The sequence below is a fragment of the Chiroxiphia lanceolata genome, chromosome 4 (assembly GCF_009829145.1).
Source record: "Chiroxiphia lanceolata isolate bChiLan1 chromosome 4, bChiLan1.pri, whole genome shotgun sequence".
In the NCBI taxonomy this organism is placed as follows: Eukaryota; Metazoa; Chordata; class Aves; order Passeriformes; family Pipridae; genus Chiroxiphia; species Chiroxiphia lanceolata.
The window spans coordinates 57,311,662-57,330,606 of NC_045640.1; the positions used below are offsets into that span (position 1 = coordinate 57,311,662).

The following is an 18,945-nucleotide window of genomic DNA, read 5'->3' on the forward strand; positions in this document are numbered from 1 at the left end:
ATACTGTCCTGCTTATTCAGATGGCCAGATAAGCTTTTTCAGATCTCTTCTGTGTTTTTTTTTCCATTTTCTGATTCAGAGATTTTGCCTGAATTTTCGTCAAGTCTGAGAGAGCAATGGGGTAGGTGGGGTGACGTGAAAAATGACATTATTATCCTGTAACCTTAACCTTAGAACTTGCTGCCACAAAGGTGGTAGTAATCAGATTATTCACAGAGACAAGACTCACTTCACAGTCATTCAGTCAAACAACTGGACACGTGTATTAAAAATACAAGAAATACCTGGACATAGGCCCTGCAAGAGCGCTCCCTTTTCTGAAGCTGAGTCCATAAAGAGAGCAGATTAAAGACGGAATAGAAAAAACAAGTTAGTGACAGAACAAGGGAAAAAAATTGAAGAAAATGCCTATGAAAAAAACCACCTCATTTCTCTCTTAAACAAGTTCTGAAAAGCAACCAAACCAAAGGAGTGATTGTGTGTTAAGCAGCAGTGAAAGACTGGAAGGACTTGCTCCAGAAATATGGGTTAGTCCTTTTTCAGTGAAGTGAAGCACAGACTGGCAACTTTGCAAGAGCAGCTGTTAGATGGTGGGAGATACTGAAGTCTAGTAGAGATACTCAAGAGATGATGTTTTCCTTGCAGCTTGGAGATCACACATGACATTTCCACGTCAAACAAGGCTGAAAAGGATGAGGCTGAGTGGTTATTTACATAAGAGGAGTGTGGGCTCTACAGTCAGACAGTGCTGGTGGCGCAGTGAAAGCTTCAGAAGATTCCAGGGAGTAAGATGTGTGCAGGACTGCATTCTGATACAGAATGGACCTGTATGGACCCATCCTGACAGACCTGCTCAGGTCTCTGTTAAGACAAAACCTGTAATGTTTAGGCTTCACTGCTTTGGGCTTGTGTAAAGCCAGCTCAGGCACATCTAGTGTGATAACACATTGTACTGAAGGAGAGAGCATTGCCCAGGGCTCCTGATAATGTAAGGGCCACTGAAGAAGATATATCAATGAAATGGGAATTCAATTTAATATTTCCAATTAAGGTCATTCTCTCCCTTTTGTATTAAACTAATTCTCCAGGGATACATTATCCATTCCTTTCATGTCAAGTTGTGCTTTCCTTTGTAATTCCTAGACCTAAATGCTTTATATGCTGAATAGCTTTTCCACAAAGAATCCCACCTTTTCCATAGGAGCCACATTTAGGACTGTACTTTGATATGCATTCCTCATGCCTGATAACTGCACTTTTGTGTATCAGGAAATTCAAACAGGCACCTCTTTACCACCACGGGACCTTGCAGGCATTCTGCAGCAGTGCACAAGAATTGGTGAGCTCTACATCACTGCAATGAAACCTCTCAAAATCAGGCTGCTCAGAGCCACTGGCCTGACTGGGTTTGCTTTTGCTGATGTCCCTGGCTGGAAACTGCACATCAGTAGAGATTCAGGGCAACTTGTACTCTCGACACACAGCAGTGCAATCCCATTAGTACAGCTGAGAGCCAAATTTGTCCCCGAGAGTTTTGAGGCTCTGAAATAAACAAAATACGTCCAGGTATCATGCAATGCCTAATTTCAATCTCTAATTCATCAATTTGTAACAGCAGAAAACTTCCTCTGGGTAAATCTGGCCAGAATGAAGACTTTACAGAAACAAATGGAGATCAAAGAAAGCCTTGCTGAAAATTACAGAGCTGTCCACTCAGGGGTCTGCCCAGTATGCAATGGAGCAATTATTCCCTTAATTAAGCCTGATCCAGTGGAAAGCATAAAGCTTTTAGTGACAGGAAAGTGACTCCTGAAAGATGATGGCTTTTAAAAACTCTGATTATGACAGTTAATTTCAGTTCATTGTACACCAGCTTGTTAAAAAAAAACTACACCAGTATAAAGCAGCACAGGTGATTACTTTTGGATCCTCAGCACATTTCCTTTAATGATTAAAAGAATATTTAATGTCTGGTGCTTGCTTACTTTATTTCTTCTTTCTGACTAAACAGCACTAAACAAAACTCTTTGCAAATTACTTTTTTTCCTTTTTTTTTTTTTTTTAAATACTCTTGATCACCGAAGAGGAAAATGGAGCAGTAACTCTGCTGCCTTTTGTTTGCCCAATACTACTTCCAAGTTGAATTCATGCATTCTTAAATGAACACAAGCAGTTGCTCTTCTAAAGAATTAAGTGGGGAATGAGAGCAAGTAAATTACTGAGCCTGTCATTTGGATCACTGACTCGCATCGCTGTTTTGCAGGACTCCACGTGGTCTGGAATTTTAATGTGGAGTGCAATTGATTTGTACGAGTTGCTTGTGCAAAGCTGATGGCAAGGGGAAGAAACCTGCAATGGGGACCCCAGGAGTGACAGCTGAGCCAAGAAGCTCTGCCTTGTCCAGTCTTCCCCTCCCCTCAGTAACTCACACCTACCGCCAGGATACAACCCCATTTCATGTAATTGAAACAAATACTGTGAAGTGACATATAAAAAGATGAAAAATATGTGCTTGCAAAGCTGAAGTGACAAAATGTTGGGTGTGGCTGGGACACATCCAGAAGAGCAAGCAGACTACAACCATGAAACCTGTTAGTAGGTGACATTAATTGCTAGTTTTACCTGATGTTGTCAGACATCACCATCATTTAAACAAAGACCCATGGTATGATTATAACAAATAATGTTATGCTGATGTAACAGTTAATAAAATTATTACCCACATTGTTAAAAATAGCTGGAAGCAGCACTAATTAAAAGCATTGGGATAACCCAATTCACAGCACATGCAAAGCACATGAGATGCAGGACTTCAGTTCCCACGTGACTGAAATGTTAATCCTGAAGCCCTTTGCATTTAAAATAGCATCAGTCTATGATAATACCTTACAAGAAAAAAGACTATGTTACTTCTCTGAAAAGCATTTATCGTCATAAGACACCGAATAAATTTCAGGTTTAGCTAGGATCATTTATTCCCCCTATAATCTTGGGACTAAATTCTGTTCACACTTACATGAATGTCAGAACTGTCAGAGCCTGATAGGCAGCTGGGAACAAAATTCTGTGTCTTATTTTAACTGAGTGGCCAATATAACCACATATGCTCATAGTCACAGGGTTCAGCTGCTCTTTGTTCTAAGAACCAGGCCTGCACATTCCTTGTCAGAATCCTCGGTAAGTCCTATCCCACGTGTTTACATGAGACTCAGTGATAAAGAGGGCCTTTGACTAAGGAAACCCTCAGCTTTAAATGTATTCTTACATACTCCACAGCTCATATTTCCTGCCACAACTGGCAACTCCTAGCACCTTTACTGCTATGTAGCAATTCCACTTACTTCTGGAAATGACAAAAGGACGAATAATTCTTCTTAAACTGGGGCACAGAAACCACACTGTTGTCACGCAGTAAGGTGCTTCTGGGTTCAGTTATGGGTTATCACTATAAAGGCCCTCTAATACTAAAGCACCCTGAAACCCGAAGTGCAAATATGATGGTGTCTTATGTGTCTTTTGTAAATGTATCTCCAGTGTAAATGAATGTTTCTGTCTGCCTCTGTTTATATTTGCGCATAGAAGTGTTCATTTAACCTTCACATCAGCCTCCTGTCCCTTCCTGAGCCCCTTTGTTTTTACCTTATTTAAGCTGCGTGCAGCACTGTCCTTCCCGCCCGGAGTCAGGTTCCGGAGCTGCACGTCGAGCAAGTTCACCAGCTGGACCATGGCGGACACGGAGTACGCGATGTCACCGGCGTACAGGTGGTTTTTGGTGTGCTCCGCCAGCTCCCGGGCAATGTTGGCAGCCATCTCCCCCGACTTCATCTGCAATCGAGAAAACAGAGCAAAAGGTTGTCCCCAGCTGTTAGTGTGATGTTACTCCAATCCCTTCCAATCCCACAGTGTTAAGCAAGTTAACTCGCCTCAAGAAGAAGAAAAAGAAAAGAAATGAAGAAGAGGAGGAGAAAAGGAGAATAGAAGAATTTTCCAAGAAGTAAACCACAGCAAGGGTCTTCATCTTTTTACCATGAACAGTGTTTTGAGTATGGTTCTAAATGTGTTTTTTCCAGCTATAGTCGACCATGTTGGCTTCAACAATTTCTTCTCATGGGGCACTGTTTTCCATGGGATGCTCATGCTAAGGAAGACTTTAATTAGCTTGTTCCATTGCCTCACCTATGCCACTTGAAAAAAAACAGTCTCTCCTGTCAAGGAAGAGCAGTTTCTGATTCCAGAAGGTTACCTGATGATAAGAGATGATTTTCGTTACAACTCCTGCACAAAAACATTCCTTGTGAAAGGAACAAAAATAGGTGACAAACCCCAGACAAACCAGAGAATAAAGTTCACAGTTCCCATCTTATGGATTTAATAATCAGGTGCTAATTTAACACTCAGCATTTGTACGCAGGCTCCTTACCACACGGGCTACATCATCTATAACAGGGCTAGTGACTCTCAGCACGTATAAAAGCATACTAATTCAGGACCAAAAGGCTTAAGGTTTCAAGCAGAGGCCCACTGGAAGGGAAAACCCAGCAGACTGTTTGGCTGAATCTTCTATTGAAAGTCTTTTATCATGCAGTTGAGTCACAAAACTCACAAATCACCCGCAGTGAAATTCACTGTGTAATTACTTGCAAAACTCTCACTTTGTCCCCTGTGGCTTTTCCCTCTTTCTTGCTGTGTTTTGCTCTCCCTATCTGGTACCCCTTTTCTATGCCATGGGGATTTGGGACAGGGCAGTTGGGCCCATCTCCTTTTTATGAGAAGCCCACTACAAAACCACTATTACAAGTAGCATATATATATGCCAGGGATAAGGAGAAATTACACAGGATGACACTTTAACGAAGCTCCCACTTCTCTGTCACGCTCAATGATCAACTCTGCTGGGCTCTTCATATGAATTTCCAATTGTTTTATCTTCCAAGAGCTAAAAATCAGATATTTCTCTTGTTCCCTCAATTTCTGGTGCTTATTATAAAAGCAAGATTCTAGGGAAAGATTATAGGCTGAGCTTCTACCTCCCTGTAAATCAATTAGCTGAGTTATAAATGAATAACTTACTTTTATCAGTTTGACAGCAACAGTCCATCTGATTTAATGAAATCTAACTGAATATGTTCATATGTTCGTCCTCAGAGAATTAAAGCATATGATGATATAGAGAAGATAAATAAAGGAGATAATATGTTGTTCTTCCCATTAGAGCAGTGATAACATATATTCAAAAACTAAATTATTTCTTCCTCGTTGCATAGAAGGCTAATGCCATAGAAACCAGATCCTATTCTTACAGCTGCCTGCTCTCCTAAGCAGCTGAAGAAAGCCACACATCAGCACAGAGGCTGAATTTTGACCTCTTCTGTTGGCTCTCAGAACTTTAAAGAATGACTGCATCAAATCCCTTTACATAAAGAAATCAATTTCAACATTTTCCTGCAGTTCATCGCTGGAGCTTAGCATGTATCATGACACATTGTGTTTCTGTAAGCTTTGCAGAAAACTGCAGGAATTCAAGACTTTTTTTAGACATATTAGAAAAGAAAATCCCTGCTACCCAATATGTGATGCTCACATTTTCACTTGGACCACAAACCTATGCAAACTGGCACACTCAGAGAAAATTGCTCAGGGGCTACAAAGACAAACACAAGAGTTTTCTTTCCCTGCAGGTTGCTGTTGTTCCTATCTGTCTACTAAAGTAGTGTGGGCTGGTCACTAATAAACCCTTTCCCTTTTCTCTTGTACTGACCCTAAAAACTGCAAAGCTGAGGAATTCTAGTGTGGCCAAATAAACAACACAAAAAATAGGTAACAATTGAAGAAATGCCCCAGAAAAAGGCAGAGTAAAGTTCAAAATCTGTGGACTCCTGGGACATAGAAATATTTACCCAAACTTTTTCACATGCCCAGGTGTCCTGAAAACACAGAGATGTGCCATTCCCTTGGGACAACGTTTTTGGTTGACAGGTAATGAAGTTACTTCTTAGCACTGACAATTCCAAACCTATACATTGTCATACAGAAAATGCAGGTACAAGTCACTACAGCAGTGCTGAGACACTCGTCCATTCTGGCTGCGTGTATGAGGGGGCGTCCAAAATGATGGCTGTGTGACATGCTAATGCTAATGTCTCCAACTCTTTTAGAGCATTTTCCACTGAAACTGAAGTGCAATCCTGTCAAACCCAACTTCTACTATCACTCCCAAATGTTGGCTGAATATTCCAGGGCTAAGATCTGGTCCCTTATAACAGGATTGAGACCCTTTTTTGGTTAATTCTACATAAAGCTCAGCAAAGCTTACTGCTAACTTACTTCCCTTCTATAAAGCACTTCTCCACATCTTCCTGTTCATTACTGCTGCCTGGAAAACAAGTTCTTCACAACTTACTTCTTCCAGAACACGTAACACTCTTTAACCCAAACACTAACATAGTTATACAGAAACACAGGAACAACCCTTAAGAGGTTCTTCAGGGGTCAGGCTGTAATTGAGAGGCAAGCAAGAAGTAGGGAAAAAATATGCAAGTAACTGACCTTTTTACTGGGAGGCTCAAGAAAAAAAAAGGGAATTAAAAATAATGTATCTCTTTGATTTGAGACAACTTTTTAAAACTTTCTGTCTTGATTATGAAAAAAAAAAACCTTAAAAACCAAAAAGGATTCTGGGATAAAAGAAAACATTCTGTTGAAAGCAAACTGGGTTTCTGGTTTTTTTTGGCAGATATTTTTCCTTTTACAAACTAATTAAATCTAGTCTTAGAGTGCTAAGTTGAAGGTGAGAAAAAATGTTTCTCAATAATGAATACTATTTAATGAAGAATAACAATGTTTCTCAATAACGCCAACACACAAAACATAGTTTTATAGCTTCGCCAAAAAAATTGTTCCCCTCTTCTATTTGGACATAATGGTAGGATTCAGGTTAGATTTACAAATGATCATTGGCACACCTGAAATCCCTCTGTGCAACACTGTGCTAATATTTCCAAGTTTATATCATTATCTTGCACCTTCTTATGACTGAAAAGACTGTGAAATAATAGTTGTCAGAGAGGACATACATTCCTGCCTGTTTCATATATGTCAGTGAACAGAAGCAGGGAGTTTTGCCCGGAAAGACCAACAAAGACTCTCATGCAGCAGTGCTCACCGTTTCAGCCCCACCTTTCTCAGAGGGAACTGACCGCAGAAGAGGACAGTAGAATAAAAATGAGAGAAATTGCGAAAAAATAGCTATTTAGGGAAGAAAATTTGGAAGAAATAAGAAAGATACTGGGAAGGGAGTGAATGTGTTAAAGCACCAGTAGTCATAAAAGCAAAAATATTTTCCTGCAGCCTGAGGCTGACTGATATCAAAAAAGAAAAAGATTATAAGAAAGACTGAACTAGGATTTTTAAGAACAGTGACATACAGATGGACTGGTCAGCTGGAAAGACCATGAAGTTGATGCTGTTTTCTGGAGGGACAAACAGCTGACAGGTTTCATCAGGCAACATTAGACAGGTAGCAAGGCTATAACATGGTCTGTGAGCTAACTTTTGACACTGCAAAGACTTCACGGCCTTTTTCTTTCCCTAGCAGAAATTTCAACATACACGTGTGCGTTGAGAGAAGAGAGTCACAGCATATATGTCATCCTTTTCTTTTTTTTTTTTTGAATCACAGAATTGATTAGGTTGAAAAATACCTCTGAGATTACTGAGCAAACACCACCCTGTCAACTAGACCATGGCACCAAGTGCCACACTCAGTCTCTTCATAAATACCTCCAGGGATGGTCCTGGACCGTCCTCCTGGGCAGTCCATTCCGATGTCTAATCACCCTTTCCATGAAGAATTTTCTCCTAATGTCCAACGTAAACCCCCCCTGGCACAGCCTGAGACTGTCCTCTTGTCTATCCTGTGGCCCGGGAGAAGAGGTTGACCCCCACTTGGCTACAACCTCCTTTCAGGTAGTTGTAGAGAGTGATAAGTCTCTCTTCAAGCCACCTTTTCTCCAGGCTAAACAACTCCAGCTCCCTCAGCTGCTCCTCATAAGATTTGTGCTCTAGACCCTTCACCAGCTTCATTGCTGTTCTCTGGACTTGCTCCAGCACCTCTATGTCTTTCTTTCTGAGTACAGAGGGACAATCACTGCTCTGGTCCTGCAGGCCAGGATGCCACTGGCCTTCTTAGCCACCTGGACACGCTGCCGGCTCATGTTCAGCCGCTGTCAACCAGCACCCCAAGGTCCTTTTCCACTGAGCTGCTTTCCAACCACTCTGCCCCCAGTCTGTAGCACTGGATAGAGTTACTGTAGCTAAAGTGCAGGACCTGGCACTTGGTCTTGTTGAACCTCATACCACTGGTCTCAGCCCATCTATCTATCTAGCCTGTCTACACCCCTCTGCAGAGCCTTCCTATTCTCCAGCACATCGGCACTCCCACCACGTGAACAACGCATTCCATTCAACTTTCCTTTTTTCTTTTATTGGATGATACCCAAGGATAAAATTAACTAATTAAACACAGGTTATCCAACAGAGAGTTGGATCACTACTCTCCATATAATACAGCAGAGCTAGAGAACACTGAAAAGTGGTTTTGAAACTACAGTATTCAAACAACTTAAACTGCATTTTATGACCCTTTAATAATACATCACCTGGGGCATCTGGTCCATCCTGTCCATGACAGCACTATGAAAACAGACTGTCAAAAGCAACTTGGACGGAGGATTTCATCATGGTGTCATCAGGACTGCAACTTCACCCTCAGGCCTGGACACTATGATGTGGTGATGTCCTACACAAAACCTCACTTCCTCTGCAATGAATGCCCAAGCAGATCTACAATACCTGAGGAAGGTAATATGAACCCTAAGGTTCATCTGCTCTTTGTGAGGACATGATCTAGGCCACTCAGGAGGCATGTGCTTTAGATTTACAGATTGCATCCTTGTGTGCATTCCCGAAGGACACAAAAGCTTTCTGTTCTGCTACAAAGAGGCCTCCTCCCTTTCAGTGGCTTGAAGCTGAGCATAGTGGTGCCTGTCCTCCCAGGCAGCACCCAAAACTGAAAGCTGCAACAAGGAAGAGATATTTTCAGGCAAGTCACACGCTGCGCTAAGGATGGTGCTGATGAAAGCAAGAGGTAAAACAAACAGGCTGAGACTGAATGTATGAGCCCATGATCAGGACGATGCAATGTATCCAAAGCTGACCTTTTTGCTTCCTGTTACTGTATGACTCCAGAAATAACCCAGGTAGCAGTGCATAATTCAATTGCACTGGCAAGTTTATTCTCCTGCTATGTTACGAGGGCACGGTAGGCACCAACAATAAAGTTAAAGTAAATGTCAGGAGGCCAATGAATTGCTGAAGCGAACATTTGTTCTGATCTTCCATCAAGCACAATAACTCTAATGGAAGCTAAGAAATGGTTGTAAAACCTAATACCGTGATGCAAGCAGGCAAACACCAGTCTGAGTACAGCAGGAGAAAGAAAGAAGTAAATAATAATCCTTCTTTCACTACAGAGATATGAAAGCAAACACAGCATTTCCCTACCATCTTTTCTGGCTGAAATCCCTCCAGGGGACCCATCACCCTTCTTCCTGAGCAGGGTGGAAGTCTGGACCCAGCAGGTGACAGAAGCAGAGATTATTGGGAGACAAAGCAGATTAGGAATGAAGACACTGAGCAAGTATGAACCCTGGTTGCCAAACAAGTATTTCTACCCATTTTGTCAGCTGTGCTGCAGCTGCAGACGCTGTGGGATGGGTGGCCCAATGAGGACCCAGGAGAGGTAGGGATGCAGGGGAGCTGAGCTGCAGGGTGTGAGCACCTCTGTCCTCATGGTACAGCTGGCTTACTGCTTCCTCTGTCTGCCCCCATAGCAGCGAAAAGAAAAGCTGGCTTGGCTTAGAGGAGAAAAGCTCCTTTTTCATCTTTAGAGAGGTGCTGGAGCAAATCTGCAAGCCCGCAGAAGGGAAGTATCCCATCCACAGCAGGGATGTGAGAAACAAGTTCTTGATTTATGGATAAATCAGTCTCCATCTCTTAAGTGCAGCAATGATTTTCTAGCCTCTTGCTTGGGCAGGGAAACCAAGCAGCTATTGGTTATTTCGGAATTAATTTAAAACTGTGTTTAAGGATCCTACTGAATCTTAAAGGCAGGACATCCCCATGAGCCGAAAGATGACCTGGCGGGGAATAAGATTGGCCTGGCTGAACAGAGAGCTCTGGCTGGAATGAAAGGAAAAAAGGAGAGCTTATGACTTCTGGAAAAAGGGGCAGGTAGCTAAGGAGGACTACAAGGATGTAGTGAGGTTATACAGGGAGAAAATTAGCAGGGTCTAAGCTCAACTAGAACTCTGTATGTCTACTGTCACAAAAGACAATAAAAATGTTTCTCTAAATACACTTACAACAAAAGGAGGGCTAAGGAGAATCTCCATCCTTTATTGGATACGAGGGCAAACACGGTGACCAGGGAAGTAGTTGAGTCACCAGCCCTGAAGGGTTTTAAAAGACATGAAGATGTGGCACTTAGGGACATGGATTTATGGTGGACATGGCAGCCTTGGGTGAATGGTTGGACTCAATGATCTTAGAGGTCTTTTCCAACAAAAATGATTCAACGAATGCAAACCCCAACACAAACCCCTAGGCAAGCCAGACAGGGCTTTCCCCTCAAAAGTCACTTCTGGAAAGTCTTGATGGTTTGTAACAACTCTCCATAGACAATGGGTCACATAACCCAAGATCCCAGTGAATTTCCACTCAGGTAAAATGAGATCCAGGGTAATTTAGTAGATTCCCAAATATCAACTGGTGGAAGGTTTCCAAAGCCGAACATAACTAAGTTCCTTCAGGAAAGAAAAAACAAAATCAAGTCCCAGTTGTAACCTGCTGGGCATTTCTGAAAACCTGGCTGTTCAATTTTAGCCTGCTATGAAAGCGTGTAACAAATTAAATGGGGCTCATTTGTTACGCAAATGATAGCTAGAGTTTCAAATAAAATAAGCCTAACCCTGACGAAGATTTCATCAGTGCAGGCTATTATTTCCCTCTGCTAATGGCTTACGGCCTAGTCATCTTCACCGAGCAGCAAGAGGTCTCCCAGCTGCCTGGGTGAATTATGGCTGGAGTAAGTAATATTAACCCCTCCAGGATAAGTACATAGGTCATAAAACAAGAGCTGCACAGCTGCTAATGCCAGCAAAGGCAGTCTTTATTAATCAGCTTGCTGGGCATATGGCAGGAGAGATGCCCACACTCCTGCGTGGGACAGAAGAACTATGGGCTTTGGAGGGGCTGCACCATATCACAGCAGCCCGATGTTACTGACGTCTTCCCTGCCTTTGGGGAGGGACAGGTATAAATACAGATGAAGCGAGATAGTGATGATCAGGGGCATATGTGCAATTCAGAGGCTGCTGAGCCTCAGTTAAGATGAGGGACAGGGAGCAGTGGTTCTTTGGGAGTGCAGTATTATCACTAGTGGAGTTCCCCAGGGCTCCATCTGAGGCCCTGTGCTCTTCAACATCTTCATAAACAATGTGAACTGGAAGGGATACTAAGCAAGTTTGCAGATGACACAAAACTCAGAGGAGCTGTTGACTCCCTTGAAGGTAGGAAGGCCCTGCAGAGAGACCTCAACAAATTAGAAGACTGGGCAATAACGAACCATATGAAGTTCAACAAGGGGAAGTGCTGGATTCTGCACCTGGGATGGGGCAACCCTGGACGTACATACAGACTGGGGAATGAGATGCTGGAAAGCAGTGCCACAGAAAGGGACCTGCGGGTCCTGGTCGATGGCAAGTTAAATGTGAGTCAGCAGTGCCCTGGCAGCCAGGAGGGCCAACCGTGTCCTGGGGGGCATCAGGCACAACATCACCAGCCGGTCGAGGGAGGGAATTGTCCTGCTCTGCTCTGCACTGGGGTGGTCTCACCTTGAATATTGTGTGCAGTTTTGGGCACTGCAATATAGGAAAGACATAAAGCTGTTGGAGAGTGTCCAAAGGAAGGCAACAAAGATGGTGAAGGGCCTTGAGGGAAAGCTGTATGAGGAGCAGCTCCAGGTCTGTTTAGCCTGGAGAAGAGGAGACTGAGGGGAGACCTCACTGCAGTTTGCAACTTCCTCATAAGAGAAAGGGGAGGGGCAGGCATTGATCTTTTCTCTGAGGTGACCAGTGACAGGACCCAAGGGAATAGCCTGAAGTTGTGTCAGGGGAGGTTTAGGTTGGATATTAGAAAAAGGTTCTTCACACAGGGGGTGGCTGGGCACTGGAACAGGCTCCCCAGGAAAGCGGTCACAGCACCAAGGCTGACAGAGTTCAAGAAGCATTTGGACAATACTCTCGGGCACATGGTGTGATTCTTAGGGATGCTCCTGTGCAGGGCCAGGAGTTGGACTTGATGATCCTTGTGATGCCTTCCAGCTCGGCATATTCTGTGATTCTGCTGCTATCGTGCAGCAGCACAGCTAACTTGCAACGCTGGGACTTGCTTGCTCTGGCTAAAGGAGTGAATAAATCCCCACAAATTGCTATAATAAAGATTCAGCCCACAGACTCTATGGCGTAAACACACATCTGGTCTCTGTTTGTAATGAAATCAGCTGAAAGCACCACTGTGCATTAATAACAAAAACGCTCAACATATTGCTACCAAATAAGCTCTGCTTGTCTTGAACTTCCATTGTCACATGTTAATGCACTTTTAACACTGATAAATGATGAAGTGCGAGAAAACATTCATCAAGGGACTTAAGAGTCAAGAGATATGCATTACTGTGGCATTGTTTTCTATTCCATCAGTTCTGTTATAACTTGGGCAGAAGTTAAAAACAGAAAGTCAGAGGCACAATGCAAACATTTCACATTGAGCTTGTCTTTCTTTGGTAAGGATTTCTTAACTAGAGAGTTTATCCTGTGCTTGCGTGACATGAAAAATTCCTGGAGGATGCGTGAAAGGGAGTTTCCTTTTGCAACAAGTCAGTATTTTCCATATGTCCACCCACCTCCTCCTCCCTTTTTCTCCTTTTCTTGCCACAAACAAGAAATGCCATTCACTCTAGTTTAATTCCACTCTCCAGCTCCTCTCCTTTCCCTTCCCTTACCCTCTTTGCCTTAATTTCCATAAGACAATCATAGTCTTGATTTCTCCTCACAATTCCTGGCTACTATGCATAGCTCATGCTTTATGTGTGACCATGGATCCCTTTAGGTTCCTCGTGTGAAAAAAAAAGGGAGCTGAGGAAGGTCACTCTAGACTCAGAGTTGTCAACACATGGGAAGGGTTTTACCTTTTGAGTAATGTGGTTGATCCAGGGTGAAGAGCAGTTGCTAAGATCAGGTCCTTGGGGTTCCCAGACACCATCTGGCGCAAGACATCGGAACGTCGCAACCCCTGTAATAGGAAAGCCGTTCAATGTTATCGGTTACATTTTGCCCCCAGCACACCACAGGCTTCATTTCACAGTGACATACACCTCATGCAAAACCTGGGAGGTTATTAGTGCTCAGGTCCTCAGTAGGACACTTCTGAGTCATCTCAGTGTCCTAGTTTCCCATCATCTTGATGCTTAGGGGCCCTAAGATGTAAAAGACCCATGAGGTAATGCAGGAACACTATTTCCAATTTGCCAAACAGAAACTACACAGAAAGGACTTTGCCTTAGGCCAGGCAGGAAAGCTGCCCGGTACTAAGAAATCAAAACTAGATTTCAAACACTGAGCCAGCACCTTGAGTGCTCTGCCCCACCACTGGTGAATCGGGATCAGACCCTGTCCCTCCACTTCCTTGCTGCTTTCTGAAGATTTTATGGCTCTGAATCATCATTACACCATTTGGGTGGATACACACACAAGTTTGAAAGCTGTGAATGCCAAGATGTAATGCTGGGCTTTACTGTCAACCCCCAAGTGTCAAGAGGGACTTTAGAGGAAAGAGCTGTTTGGAAAGAGCTGCCCAATCCCTGCTGCAAAAGACAGCAAAGTGCCTCAGGCCCTTTCAGACAAAGAGAAATGCATCTGAAATGGTGCAGTTAAAGATCATTAAAAAGCAAGAAAAACTTTCTGCCCCCAGAGAACTGAACTCTTCAGCAGAAGCATGAAATACAGGCTGGTCTGACAGTAGCTCCAATTAAAACCAGTGAGAGTTTGCTCATGCCTTCAAAGAGAGTTGGAAGAGACCCATTGCTAATATTCTACAGCTTTTAACAAGTTGCATGAAGCACAGAAATTAGAGATGGGAAAGGTTTACGGCCATCCCCTATCAATAAGTTGGATTATTTTATTTTCCTTAGCTATTTTCATCCAATCCTTAGCTCCTGTACTTAGGAAAGGGCACTCTGCATCCAGCCTTCGTCTTCACAGCTTTGGTTCAGAATATCCTTTCCCCTCTCTGGGAACCACATGATACTTTTTGCATTAATTTTACCAAGTACGGCTGGGAAATACAGCAAAAATGTTCTTTACCTGTTCTCACCACTGATGCCTTTCCATGTCCCTCATACTTTAACAGGTATTTTATCAGTCTGTCCTCACCAAATTCAAGAGTGAGTCAGTATTCATATACACAGGTGTGAATGGCTCTCTAAGAGTGGAGAATTAACAGAGATTCTTCTCTGCAAGCCAGATCTCCTCAGCCTTTATTTTCAGGCAACTTCCTCCACTTTAAGATTTCTCCTTTGCAAGCAATTTTTGGGGCTGGACACCAAGACTAATGTGAAAAAGAAATATTTTTAGAAAACTGCATTTGTTAAAACATAGAGAACTGAACCATATGCCAAAACCCATTCTTCATTTGATTGTGTTTTAAATTGAACAGAAAATTTCCAAAAGCAACGTTTTTCAAGAAAACAATTGGGAGAAGAGTAGAAGAAAAGGGGCAAAATCTTTCTTTTGAAAGATTTGGCTTTGTTTCTCTGCTGCTTTCCCAGCTGATCACACTGGATGCTGGCTGCAGTTTGAAAAATCACTCACACTGGTTCAGAAGCTTCAAAACACAAGTTTTGTTGACCTCCTCCCCCATCCCCTCTCTGCTCCAAAACAAACAAAATATTAGCCATCATCAGTCAGTGAGTCCAGGGGCTACAAATACAGGTAAAACTAGGATAACAGGTGCATCATACATAACAGAGCATTTTACAGCACATCAAGTGCAACCCCACAGGGTCTTTAGTACTTGTACTCTCATTGGCCAGATGCTAAAGATCCTGCACAAAGTGCTCAACATCTTGAGGCTTCATCCCCAGCCAGCTGCTTGCCAAAGCTGACCAAGGCAACGCAGACCTGACAGAAGGCATCAGCGTGCTCCACTGGTGAAAGCTGCACACTCACAACGTGCCATGGGCAAGGGGAGACAGCTTGCTGTGTCCTCCCACCCCTCGACTCACCTATTGAGCCCATGGGACACGGCTGCTTCGCCACCTGGCCCTGCCGAGTCCGAGACCACATGATATCGCGGGCTTCCACGGGGTCGCAGCTCTCCGCACCGGTGGGCGGCAGCTGGGAGGAGGCGGGCGGGAGGTGCGTGGTCATCTCGTCGGGGACGTCGGCCATGGGCGATGGTGTGCTGGTGCTCCTGTTCCTCCTGCCAGAAGCCGAGGTGGTGGTAGGGCGGCCGGTGGTGCTGGTGGCCATCCGTGGTGTGGTGCTGGCAGTGGTGCTCCCCGGGCCCAGAGCCCCCGAAGTCGATACTCCTGAAACAAAGGCAGAGCTGGTTAAAGAGAGGAAGGAAAAAGGACTCAAGCCTATGTCCTGAGGACGTCCCCTCCAATGACTCCAGTGGCCTGCAGAGTTGTAGCTGGAGCTACAGCAAAGGCAAGGCTTGCTGTACAGCCACCTTTCACAGAGAAGCTGGAACAAACAGCGAGAGAAGCACACAGGAGGGTAATGACCGCTGGAGCACAACTGATTTTCCAAAAGCACTAGCCTCTGATGAAAATAAAGCAGCACTTTATGCCCTCACCATTTTTCTTCCTGGCATTTTAATGTAAAAATCATATTTCCCATCTTTTAGGGAACACCAAGCACAGAAGTGCTTTTAATTTTTTAGTGTTGCTGAAGACCCAGCTGGTTTGGACAGAAAAACATTTTCCATGGTGTAATAAAAAAAAAACAAACAACAAACAAACCACACCACAAATCTATCCCCAAAACCAGCTGTGAACAGAGGGATGAACACAAGACTGTTCTCTGGAGCAAGTCATTAATTGTCTCTGAGGTTCATGCCTTGCTGCTTCATCCCCAGAGCAGCATCTGGCCCCTCGAGCTGCAGGCCATGTCACACACGCAAAGGTGCACATCAGCCCAGCCAAATCCTTGAGAGCATAATGCTCAATGGGCTAAATCATTGAAAACCTGCAATGAGCAGTCAAGCAGCAAGAAGTGGGCAGCCTTCTTTAGAAGTGCATTAACCCATTGTACATCCTGCAATAGCCATGCCAAGTACTGTGTGTGGGGAATATTGAGGGATTCCAACCTTATAATTACCTTATTTAGCCTCCTATTTAGACCAAGGTGCTTGCACAGACTGGAGCTTCATATGGATTTCTTTATGGCTTGAACTGAAACATCAGGTGGGGAAACTGAAGCAGGTGGTCTCCAAGTGCTTCCCCATCACCCCTGTCATGTCATGCCACATACAGCTTGTGAAGAAGCCTGCTTCTCCCATCTCCTTTGCCTCTCTCTAAGCACCCTTCTGCTTCTCTCAACCTAACACTTTTACTCCAGTTAAACACCAGATATTCACACGCCCCCTCAGTCCCTGCCTAAGGAAACACTGAGGCTAACTGGGAAATGCAGGTAAGGAAGCCATATGAATAGGCTTGTCTGATACCATTCTCACTTTAATTCCCAGGCCTAACATCTCACTACCATCCCACCTCCTCCAACATCCAAAAAGCCTTCAGTCACTGTTGCTCCATGTCCAGCAATGGGAATCGGATACCCATACTAAAGAGACCCATGTGTAAACTCCAGTTTAGCCAAAAATTAATATTAAATGTACCGATTGTCCTGTCGCCCCAAGGAGCACCCTCTTAACTATCCTGCTGTGTGAGTAGGTTCAGCCTGCAAGCTCCTGAAAGGCCATCCTCTTTCTAGGTCCCTTGAAAGTCCCATGCTCACTACGTGTGCAATATTAGATAATAATGTGTAATGGGGTGCATTCAAGTCAACCCATTTCAAGCATAGAGAGGCCTGCATTTGCTGTAAAATAGGATATTTTCCATTCTGAAAGTTTTTTTCTGTTATTTAAGTAATTTAAGCCCATGGTGCTCTGAGCAACTCTCCTGCCACAGAATACTCAATAATATGGTAGTTGAAGCACATACTTGCTCCGGTTTTACGTAATTTTAATCCAAGTCTGAGACACCCTCTCCTCAAATGCTAAAACTCAGCATCACCATAAACATAATTTTCTGAGGGATAAGTATTTTCCAAGACAATGTTCAGTTTTAAAATCCCAGCTCTACCGTGCCTTGGAAAACAGGATTATCTTCTCCTCCAGCCTTGAAAAAGGTGAGCAGCAGCAAAACAGGCACTAAATCACCTGAGCACCAGGACATTGATCTGAAAACGGGTCTCCCAACCCCAGTGATCAGATTTTCCAGCTTTCTCCTGCCACCTTCCTTTCACAATGATTTTAAATGAACTCCGAAAAATACAATGTACAATCCTGCAGACCTTGACAGATTTCATCTAAATTTTGCTCAAAGCTGCGCTAGATCACAAAATGGTGATTTCCATCTGACATTACTGGAAGGATTAAAATTTGTAGAGAACTTCAGCAAATTTCTGCTTTTACTACAGCAGGTCTTGCCACGAGTACATGTTTTATTTCTTCATACTATAGACCAGCCTGGTAGATAGCAACCTGAAGAATTTTTCCCATTTACTCGTGCAATAAGAAGTTATTTTCCTTTTGCAAAATTAACTACGCCATGCACTACAGGCACAGAGGCAGTGAGCAGATATAGTGGATGCAGTTTCAAAGCCAAAACTAGCAAATCCCATTTAAAATAATTCTACAGTCATTTGTGAGCATATAGAAACATATACTAAGCACCCAGGAGCTCGCCTTGATCCACATGCAGGAGAGCTGCATTTTTGAGCCTAGTTTTCATTGAAAATCATTGAATATCCCACAGCGTGCTGTTATTGGAATAACTCTGGCAAGGTTACTGCAGCAGTTAGGCACAAGGGATTTAATGGCATTTTCCTCCATCCATAAAAAATTGAGCTGTTTTATCTTCCATAAAACCCTTAGCACCAGTGTCAAAATCTCTTTGAGGGCTTGTTCTTCCAACTTTTTTCTTGTTCCACTGGGCTTTCTTACTGGTTTTAAAAATAAACACATCTACCATCTACACAGGGTACGTTATAAAAGAGCTGCCTCAAAGTGGCCTCATGGAGTGAGACGGATGAGATATCACTGAACTGAGTTCAAAGGTTTGATTATCCAATAAGTCAATTTGGTGATGAGCTCCAGCAATCATGATCACCATGCTAACACCACCTAGTTTCACCGGCCCCAGGCAGCACCGCTTGCCAGTTTTGCTCACAGAACCGTGTGCTTCCATATGAAGTTAATTGGTAAGAAGTAAAAGAACAGGAGATCGGGATCATTTACATACAAATGATTCTCAAATCCAAGCAAAACCACGAAGAGACTGTAACCTGTGCAAAATTACCTAAATCCTACATCAGAGAACAGAGATCAAACCTCCAGATTAACTCAGGCTGCCAATAAACTGTGAATCTTTAACTCGGGGGAAAGCAGCACTGCAGCACTGCTTTGAGAGAAAGGTTCTTCAGATAATGCTTCACAATACAATTCTTACTCCAAGACAAGCACTTTTAAAAATCATCAACACTACTATAACCAGAAATGTTGATTATTTTACTTTTACTGCTTGTTTTTACCACACCTCACCAT

General features: G+C 43.4%; 1 protein-coding gene across 27 annotated transcripts in view; it reads right to left on the reverse strand.

The window, feature by feature from the left end:
* The window catches only part of ADGRL3 (adhesion G protein-coupled receptor L3), a 513,383-nt gene that overhangs the window by 94,198 nt on the left and 400,240 nt on the right, over positions 1–18,945 (reverse strand). For 24 of the 27 annotated variants that reach the window (XM_032685704.1, XM_032685699.1, XM_032685694.1 and 21 more), the window contains 4 exons: positions 15,401–15,706; positions 13,307–13,410; positions 3,640–3,825; positions 285–323 (listed from right to left, as the gene is read on the reverse strand). In XM_032685704.1, coding sequence (XP_032541595.1) covers positions 285–323; positions 3,640–3,825; positions 13,307–13,410; positions 15,401–15,706 — 635 coding nt within the window. The remainder of the gene's footprint in view (positions 1–284; positions 324–3,639; positions 3,826–13,306; positions 13,411–15,400; positions 15,707–18,945) is intronic. The other 3 variants (XM_032685696.1, XM_032685695.1, XM_032685688.1) reach the window with 1 other exon arrangement.